Genomic DNA, 10,618 nt, shown 5'->3' with positions numbered 1-10,618 from the left:
TTGTTTGAATTTCGGATACCTCACCTGTAGTTTTCAGCTATTTTCTTTTGGATTCTGGCCTGTTAGTATTTTATCAATTAAGTTATTGCGTTGTTCCTGCTACCTGCTCGTCTTTATCTGTGTTTGGGTCAAGCAGACACAATTGGCTAACAGGGATATAGCTGCACACTCCTGGCTTCTGCAACCAAATGTAGGGTTGCATGTGATTCTGATGGGTGAGTAACAATGTATTTTATTTCTCTAGTCCTGTTCCATTTGTATTTTTAGTGTATGCCTATGTATGTATTCTTTTATGGTGCATTTTAAGCATCAAAGGGTCAGTTCAGCTCTGGGTCAGTTGTGTTCGGTCATAAGCTGTTAAATATTAATTAATGAGTAATATTAGAATCGGTTTAGCTAAATATGCTACAAACTATAAATATGAATCGGCACCATTCCTGTCCTTAATTTGACAGGAATGGTGACAAACAATAATGTAAACTGGGAATAGTGTAATGCATACATCCAACCAGAAGAGGCCGCTATGTGCCAAGTGTTTCCTCCCAAAGTGCGTCTTCCATGATTGTCACTCTTTTGGACTAAATAAAGTTATTCCATCTGCGGAAAAACACTGGCTTCATTAGGACATGACAAATGACTGCTTTGCTCTGGATCAATGCAAGTCAAGTTGTTGTATTATGTGTAAATAGACATTTTAAACAATAAGACAAGTTGCAAGGCGAATAACTTTACACAAACAATAATTAAGACCAAATACAAAAGAAACACATTATCAAAGGACTTCAATTTGGTTGATCAGAATATAAATAATTTATCACAGCTAAAAAAAAGGGTTTCATGATGGCTGCTCCTTTTAGAATGGAATACTATAAAATATAAAAACATACAAAGTTAAGGTAAGAATGTTAATTCAAAGATAAAGTAAAGATATTTATATAAACATCACAAGTTAGGGTAAAACGTCCAATAAAAGTAAAATAAACCCATCTCTATAGTTTTTAAACTATTAAAAACCTTACTTCATTATCAATTAAGCAATGATGGTAATTAGAAGTGTTCACTAATTAGACCAAAAACCAGTTTTATTGAGTTCTAATACTGAAAGAGTAGAGTTTCTGAACTGTATGCATTTTACTCATCTGTTTATTTCGGACTGTATTAAACAGCAGAGGGTATTAGTATTTATAGCATGGATCATTTGTTGCTTTTCTTTCCTGATGGACACAGTTGTCCCCTGCCACCACTAAGAGTGCTTTGAGTATACAGGAACCACCTGTTGTCTCCTGTAGTGCACAGACGTGTTTAACGTGGATAACACAGCCATGGGACATTTTAATAGGCATCACAACACTAATGTACTTTTACTTGGCTACAATTTGAACTCCGGACTTGTAATGGAGTATTTTTAGATTTGTATTTCTATGTTATCGTGTTGTCTGCCACGTACATGTAGCAGACTACCGTGAGGAAGTTCATCCCAAGGAGGCGTATGAAACTCTTTCATTGGGATTCTCAGACACAGAGCACCTGTCTCTCTCCGTCAATTATCTCATCCTCTACAAACTGCGCTTCAGTCTCCACTGATAACTCAAGACTTGGAAACATAAATTCTTGACATCGACATTTAAGTGTTGCAGCGTTGGAGCAATTACACTTTAATCCACACAGCGCTGAAAGCTGAAAGACTCTAATAGCAAGAATGTTTTAATTACATTCCAAAGTGGAGACATGGCCGGGCAAGATGGGCAGTAGAGCTCATCTTGCACGGCATTGCTCTTAATGAGGTCTTCAGTGGGGCTTTTAGCAGTTTATTCTTTACAGAAATGACAGTTGTTTTCCAAACATTCATATTTCAAATGACTGCTATAACAATGGTTACTTTACCATTTTTTTTTTTATGTATACAAAACTACAATATATAGTACTTAACTTTGCTTACAGCTTTAGTTATTTGTCACTTAAAAAAATCAAGGTTTTTGCATTAAAAGCACAAGATGTACAGGGTTATTTTGTTAAGGCTGCAGGGTGCAAGATATTTAAGTGTATGACTCACGTTGGATATTGTGACAGCTGTAGCTTCGCGTCATTAAAATCCTCACCAGCTCTGACGCACTTAAGAGATTGCATTGTGCTTTGTTAATGGAACTTCTTAAACACCAGTTTAGTGGCTTTAGAACTAGCATAAGTCCCCTAATGTGTGCACGCTATTAAGGCTGTCCTCGACTAAAGGAATGACATTTCTTGATTTGTATTGACAAATCTGTAGGACTGAGTTTCTCCACAAAGAAAAGGCAACAGCACCATTTTTAACCCACCCACAAAGTTCTTGGAAATAACTCAACTAAGCCTGGGCAGCCCTGGGTCAAATATCTATGAATTCATCTACGTTGTTCTCTATTATACACCAGATTCCACATCTCTGTCTCCTGTCCGCACCAGAGGCTTGGTGGGCCTCTGAAAGTATGAATGCTATTTGTTCCTGATGATACCAAGTGTTGCATTGTGGGCCTGGAAAGCACCAGTGTGTGTGTGCGCATCTGTTGTGTATCTGAAATAGTCTCTCATCTTGTCCTTACAAAGGAATGAGGAGGCGCCGTAGGGTCAGAGTAGAGAACGGGGGGGGGGGAGTAAGGCTGAAGTTTGGTGAGGAGAAAATAGACTCCTCCATCTGTCTCAAAATCCGCCCTGCTTCTGACCCACACTCTGGAGACTTTGGTCCGCCTAACGTCACATGGTGAAGGCAAACCTTTAAAACCCCCCGCTCTTCAGGCCCGAGACCCCACTCATCTCCTGTGTGCACAACACCAGCTGGTCTTGGTGTTCATCCTGCTTTCTCTTCCCTGGACAACCTCCCACGTACCATCATGTCTGACACCGAGGAGATTGTGGAGGACTATGAGCAAGAGGAGGAAGAGGAGGAGGTGAATGAGGAGGAAGAAGTTGAAGAGGAGCATCAGGAGGATGGTAAAGCAGAGAAGCAAGAGAAGCCTGCAGAGGAAAATGAGCAAGAGGACGACTCCAAATGGCGTCCTAAAACTACTTATGTTCCAAATATCGCTCCTCCAAAACTCCCTGACGGTGAGAAGGTGGATTTTGACGACCTTCATCGCAAGAGGTTAGAAAAAGACTTCAATGACCTCCAGACCCTCATCGAGTCCCATTTCTCCACCCGCCAGAAGGAGGAGGAAGACCTCATCCATCTTCGTACCCGCATCGAGCGTCGCCGTTCAGACAGAGCGGAGCAACAACGCGTGCGCACCGAGCAGGACCGCGAGCGGCAAGCACGCCTGGCCGAGGAGAAGGCGAGGCGCGAGGAGGAGGCGGCCAAACTGCGCGCCGACGAGGAAGCCAAGAAGAAGATGATCTTCACCAACAAGTCCTTCGGCGGCTACCTGCAGAAGGTGGACCAGAAGAAGGGCAAGAAGCTGACGGCGCGGGAGGAGAAGAAGAAGGCCCTGATGGAGCGCAGGAAGCCGTTCAACATCGACCACCTGCACCAGGAGAAGCTGGCGGAGAAGGCCCAGGACCTGTGGCAGTGGCTCCACCAGCTCCACTCAGAGAAGTTCGAGCTGGCCGAGAAGCTGAAGAAGCAGAAATACGACATTGCGGTGCTGAGGAACCGAGTGAGCGATCACCAGAGGGGCTCCAAAGTAGCCAAGTCCTCCCGCAGTGCCAAAGGCAAGTCTGGCTCCTGGAAGTAGGCTACAGCTGGACTGTCTCTGGACTATTTGGCTCCTATTTCCATCCTGTATCATAGATCTCTCTGAGACTGAAGTACAACAAGTTAACCAAGCCTTGAATGATGTACACATATCGGATTGTTCTAACGTTATGATGCCTCATTAAATCTGATTGAATGTGGTGGTGTTGATTTCACGACACAGAGTATGCAGTGGTTTTGTCCTCAAAAGTTTATTTGGACCTGTGCTGTTAAAGATTTGTTTTGTATTTGACAAAGCACATGTAAATATTTTTATGTCAAAGGCCATTATTTCAGTATTGTTAAAATATCCGCCCTAAATAAAAGTTTTTGGTTCTTGAATGACTGTTTGTGTTTTTGTAGCTGTAGTTGTGTGGGTGGGGGGGTGTTAAGATGTAACAGGTGTTGCACAGCTGACTTTTTAAGGAGCTAATTTAGTCTCGGAGGCTCAGGACTATAGCATTGTTATGACTGACAGGTCAAACCCCTGACCCCCAGACTCTGCAGAGCGGAAGAAACTTCCCTGAGCAGCGTTTGATGTCGTAAAAGACTCTTGTCCTTTTGCAAAAAAGTCACAAAAGCTCTTGCAGATTTTAAATGAAACGGTTATGTCATTCTTTGCCCTCTAACTTGGCATCAGTTGGAAAGTAATATTAGTGTTTAGACCAAAGTTACCAATAAGCTAAACGAGGAAGTGTAAAAGGCTTTTTATTCACTCTTCTGCACAATGTTTAATAATTATAATTTATATGGCAGGTAAAGGTATTCAAAATGTACTAATTCTGTTTTTATTCAGTCCTTTTCATTTTAAGGATGCTACACCTGAAATGACAAATGTACAACTATTGTGTTAATGTAATCGTCATTAATGAGTTTTATAAAATTGAAATACAGTATACTGCATAACATTTCTTTACATTTCTATCAAGTATTTCATGTTTTTAAAACTTCTCTGGACCTTTTTCCTTTTTAAAATCACAACTCTCCTCAATGCAACAAATGACCTTAATCCTGGAAAATAAACATGACAACTTAATTAAAACATGTAGTACATACTGATGCTATATATGTACCTATCTAATACATACATGCATATAAATACAGTTTCATTGAAATGCTTAAGAGCACAATGCAGTTATCTGAATTCATTGACACACATGATATGATTTTCATATTTGTTTGTCCATTTGTCATCTTAAAATACATTCTTCTGTAGGTCAAATACAAGTCAAAGTATGCAGTATTGAAATGTGAATCCCACTAGGTGGCACTGGAGCACCTGCATTTTTAAAACCCCATATACGGAATATTTATCCATTAGATTAGAAAAGCAGTTTCTTGACATTTTGCGGGTACGAGCCTATTGGATGTTGAACTTGTTTGAAAGCCTTTAATCTAGAAAGTAACGTGTCGTGGCTCTTTGACTAAACGATTACTGGACCTCTTGTCATTTCCCCTGCTAGTTCAGACAGACTTTTCCAAAGAAACAGCAGAAAAACACTTTTTTTGCCCAACAATAATTCAATGAGCTGCAGTGCAACATGACGAAGATTCATTCCCCCCCCCCCCCCCCGCTGCTTCTGATCGTCACAGACTCCGACTGTAGATGCCTCACCGCTGTTTGGCTCTCAAGGCCGTGACAATCCATTCAATTGGAAAAGCAACAGGTTACCATAGAGACAAGGTGAGGCTATCTCTGTGATCAGCTCTATAAAGTGTATACTAACAGTATACAGCCTCAACACGCCCACTGTATTGATGTGTGAAAAACTCCTGACGGTCCTGACACACCGGTGCATCATCTGTCTATGTCCGCAAGATGTTCCCACACAATATAAGGACTTTCTTTGAATCATTCTATTCATTTATCCATTTGAAACCTTTTCCTTACATCCTCCATTACAGTCTTTCATGTATCAACAACCATTCTGGACCCTATTACTTTAGGATCCCAACTATACTCATCTTTGGCACCACAATGATCTACATCTTTGAAAAACCTTTAATGAATACATGCAAAAGTGCGATCAAACCCCAATGTGCTACTGCTTGATTCGATGGATGGAATTAAACTGAAGAGACATCTAAACGTAATGCACCTGTCTGCAAAACATAAATGATCACCTGTTGGTGAAAAATAAAAAGCATACGCTTCTATTATTCAGGATCTGTAGCACCACAGATGTTAGTTAGAACTGTGTGTGTGTGTGTGTGTGTGTGTGTGTGTGTGTGTGTGTGTGTGTGGGGCGCGGGGTCATTGCCTGCTCATTAGTAACCAGCAGAGACTAGAGGACAATGTGAGCAATGCAGGATTCACTGTTCCAGCCACACGTTCAGCTCGTATGTGCTGTTTTTAAAATTAGAATGCTGCAGATAATTTTGAATAACTACATTTGTATTGCCCTTTTCTAAAAATCATGTTTACAAAATCCCTCCATACAATATAATGCAACACTAACAATGGAAATAAAAGAATATAACACACACACACACACACACACACACACACACACACACACACACACACACACACACACACACACACACACACACACACACACACACACCACACACACACACACACACACACACACACACACACACACACACACACACACACACACACACACACACACACACACACACACACACACACACACACACACACACACTACACTGGACTAGTTTTGATATAGATATAGATAGAGAACGGAGGAACAAAGCAGTACAAGAGATTCTTGATTCAGTCCGAGGATTCCTGCGTGCCTCAGTGTGTATCTAAGTGCACAGGATCCAGAATAATGGCTTTTATGAGATGTTCATCGTTCCTATTAATAATTTACAAATGTCTTTAATGATAATAAAATTACATTATGCCTGTTGATGAGCACCATGAGAGATAAAAACACATTTCCAGTCCTCCTTAACGATACAGCAAACCCCTGTGTGCTTCAGGATTCAGGACACTTCCGTTTAATCTGGTTTTGTTCTAGTGACCAATTAGAGAAGGTGTTATTGCTACACTATTAGATTTTTCAACAGTTATCACATAATGTAGAAAAAAGTCAATCCACTCCAATAAAGATGTGTTGCCGTGTAGAAATACAATTCAGCATTGATTCGGAGTCACTGGACATTTGACATGGTAGCTATTGATACAAACTGAACTGCTGAATCTTAATATTTGTATAAAGTAATCTAGAATAATCCCTAAAAACGTTTGTTCTTGTTTGTGTTCAATTTAGTAATGACATGTTGTATGGATTTAGAGTCAATGGGTCCATGATGTAGAAGCTGTTGAACAAAATTGTGACTTTTCAGAAAAGCAAAAAAGGAATGTTCAAATACAGTGTAAATATGTATATAAAACTAAAATCCTGTGTACTAAAATCCAATAAGAAGAGGCGTGTCCTCCTCGTCCAGTGTAGTAATAATACCTGCTATGGATTTATATTTAAAAGGTCACATGACATGCAAGCTACTAAAAATGATTTTCCATTAAAACATTTAGGTAAAATCAATTCGTTAAAGATCTGTAGATTTGTTTGCGTAATTGTCACTTGTATTTGCTAGTTAGTAAGGAGGTGTTGAAAATAACATTACCATTTGAATGACACTAAAGTTATTTATTGAAAGTCCCTATTTGAAAGCCTGTTTTAAAGAGAAAGTATCTTTATCAATTTGACTGTTTAAGCTGTAAAATGTCCAAAACATCAGTTTCATTTTACTTTAGGATTTGAATACTTCCCTTCTCCACTGGCTGGACTTAATTGGCATATTAACCACTTCAATTAACTGAAGTCGCTAATGGAGTATACTTGCATTTTTTTATTAATTAGGGATACAATTGGGTACTAAGTAATACTCATGAATAAACCAGGAGCTGAGTTATAGTATGCAACATGACACCCTATTGAATACAATCCACAAATCCCTGTAAAAATGCACAATATATTTGTGAGGTTCATTTTCCTCTGAGTTCTCCTTAGCTAGCAGACTTCAACGTGTTGTTAAACACACACTTGCACACAGAACACCAGTGGGCAACGCTCTTGCTGCAGCTCTCTGGATGCCTTTAGCCTGAGGATAAATGAGCCTGCCCTGGAGACGCTGCCGTTTGCCTTCTCTCCCAGCCTCCTCCAAATTGAGGTGGGAGTTGGTGGCAGCCAGAGGTATAAAGGAGACTTAGCCTATCCGACAGGGCATTCATCTCCGCAGCTCCTCGCCATCCTGCAACTTTCCAGGTCGTAATCCCTCCGGACATATAAACATGTGAAGTCGCCATGCACCCTTTCAGCACTTCTTACCTCTAACCATGCAGTTCACATATAGTCTCTATAAAAGCACTCGGATCTTTTATTTAAGATTCAAAGGATTTGTTATTTACACAGTAGCTGTGGGGGAAACTTCTGAAGCGATTGGAGTCAGGACTCAAAGAGTCACGATGGAGAGATGGAGCTTTGATGGCAGACGCTGATGGTTTATTTGGAGCTTCGGCCGGAGAATTCACAAGACATGTCACGGGCCACGATCTGACCACACGGTTGAGGTGCACAATTAATTCTGAAGAACGCAACCCCAGTCCCATGAATTTAGCTAGTTCTGAGAGAATAATCAACATTGTGCATAACAAGATAGAATCATAACACCTCTATCAGCTGACGCCAACAGGGAGAGAAAACACAGAGCACAGCAGCCAAGGTTGCAGGTGCCTGTGCTCAATCAGGACAGCATGAACTGATCAACTGGGTCAAAGTCATGGGCCTTGGAAAATATTTCCCCAACAGTAGCTATATAGCAATGAACATCTTAAGTCATAGGCTCCTCCAAAGTTAGTGAAGAGTTCCAGCTTCGTCCTTTTTCAGTTTCAAAAGACACTATTGCCATAACACCTCCAATCTGAAGCTGAATGACTAGTCTTCAAAATATACTTAAAGTACCAAAACTGAAAGTATAATGCACTGGCCATTTTTCCAACGATAAATCATTAATCTAGAAAATGATATGCAGATCAATCACTAATGAAATAGTTCATGGTTCACAAATCTGAAACATTAAACCAAACTGAAAGTCAGCCTTGGTTTGCCAAGCGGTGCAATTGTAATCCCATCCAAAGTTAGTGAAGAGTGCTTTTTTTCAATTGCAGTTTTTCAGTTTCAAAAGTAGACACCATTGCCATAATACCTCCGATCTGAGGCTGCATCACTTGTGTTCAATAAAAGGACTCGTGCTGATTAATAGCGTTGGAAATACAGATGTATTGGTACAATTCACAGGGCCTGAGAGTGAGTCATTTTCAATGAGTGTGTGTGTGCTGTTCTTGTTTCGCCCACAAACACATTGTACGGATGTATAGGTCATAACTGTGACTCATCGCTGGAGTGTAGGAGCTTTTCATTCATAAATAAACTATTGAGATACAACTCTGACATCACACACCTGCTACCTACTATAACTAGTTGAGGGTTCAGACTAATACTGACGTGAAGATGGGACGTTTTTAAAATAGTTGATTGTGTTGAAATCATAAGTATGCCAAACTAAAAAGTTTAAGTAAATTGAATAGTAATTGAATAGATTGTGTATGTACTTGACTTAAAAGACAGTACAAATGTCAGAGAAACGTTTCTGGGAGAGGTTATAAGTCAGAAAATGTCTCAAAAAGATATTCTGAAACATCAAGACTTCGACAAAATGAATAGAAAAAGTACATTTTATCTTTAAAAGTTGAGATATATTACAATGAGGTCCATGAAGTGTTAATCTAACTAATTCAAGTCTTCTCAGATGTGTCTTGAACAACAATGCAGATATTGATGGAATTGGGTTTATCATGCATTTTAATTCTGTATAACTGTGATCCACTGAAAAATGTGTCCCGGCCCACTTGTTTTTAATTTGGACCTTGGATGTGTCTGCGGTTATGAATCAGGCTGTGCTGGATGAGTACCTCTGACGGCGTGAGAGGCATTTGATAAACGGATGCATTTATATTCATGCTCACATCCTCCGCGGTGTCCTATGCCTCTCCGGTGATTCATGCCGACTCCTCCACCTCTGCTCGGCATCATGTAAATCAGCAGCTGTAGGGTCCTGTTTGCACTCGCAGCCTGTTGGTTCCACTGTGACATGCTCACACCTGTTGAGTGTTCTTCCCATCTCAGTGGCGGTCACCATGTCCTAATTACCGGCTTCGGCCTATTTTTAAAACAGGGCTTTTATACTTGTCTGGTTTAGAGGCAAACACAGCAGCATAGATGGATAGAAAATCTTTAAGAGGAATTTAATGGCTTCAGTCTTTGTCCCTGGGAGTGTGAGTGATCAATACTGATCTCATAAGCAGGGCCAAACATGGTGAAGCAGAGATGTGCTTTCTTTTTGCGTTGTACAAATAATCAGTTTGTTCTTGGCGTGTGATGTTAACACAAGACTTTATCCAATGATACACAGTAAAAGTTAGATTGCTGCTCAACAGTATCTTGTTGGTGTCTTCTAGATTGTAAAGGTAATTTGAATGGAATATATTCTGTGGTCCCCCCTCACTGTGAATAAATAGTCTCTGAGGTTTCTTTTGTTTGTTCACCCTTCCACCTGTAGCCGTTAATGACAGTCTTCTGAAAGTGACAGTATTATTATCTCTGCAAGTATAAGGGGTGTGGGTGTGTGTCAATCACACACCCACTGACCCATTAAAGAATACCCACATGACAGAGCCAATAAAAGTGTGTGTGTGTGTGTGTGTGTGTGTGTGTGTGTGTGTGTGTGTGTGTGTGTGTGTGTGTGTGTGTGTGTGTGTGTGTGTGTGTGTGTGTGTGTGTGTGTGTGTGTGTGTGTGTGTGTGTGTGTGTGTGTGTGTGTGTGTGTGTGGTGTGTGTGTGTGTGTGTGTGTGTGTGTGTGTGTGTGTGTGTGTGTGTGTG

At 40.5% G+C, this 10,618-nt stretch overlaps 1 protein-coding gene across 1 annotated transcript; it reads left to right on the top strand.

The window, feature by feature from the left end:
* Positions 1-2,711: 2,711 nt before the first annotated feature.
* Positions 2,712-4,003, top strand: tnnt2c (troponin T2c, cardiac). The gene has a single exon (XM_034112288.1). It carries the CDS (start codon positions 2,865-2,867, stop codon positions 3,699-3,701), a length of 837 nt encoding a protein of 278 aa, XP_033968179.1. The 5' UTR covers positions 2,712-2,864; the 3' UTR covers positions 3,702-4,003.
* Positions 4,004-10,618: the final 6,615 nt, after the last annotated feature.

Source organism: Pseudochaenichthys georgianus, chromosome 23 (genome assembly GCF_902827115.2).
Source record: "Pseudochaenichthys georgianus chromosome 23, fPseGeo1.2, whole genome shotgun sequence".
Lineage (NCBI taxonomy): Eukaryota > Metazoa > Chordata > Actinopteri > Perciformes > Channichthyidae > Pseudochaenichthys > Pseudochaenichthys georgianus.
Note: the sequence above shows the minus strand (reverse complement) of the source record. Positions and strands in the feature narration are given on the sequence as shown.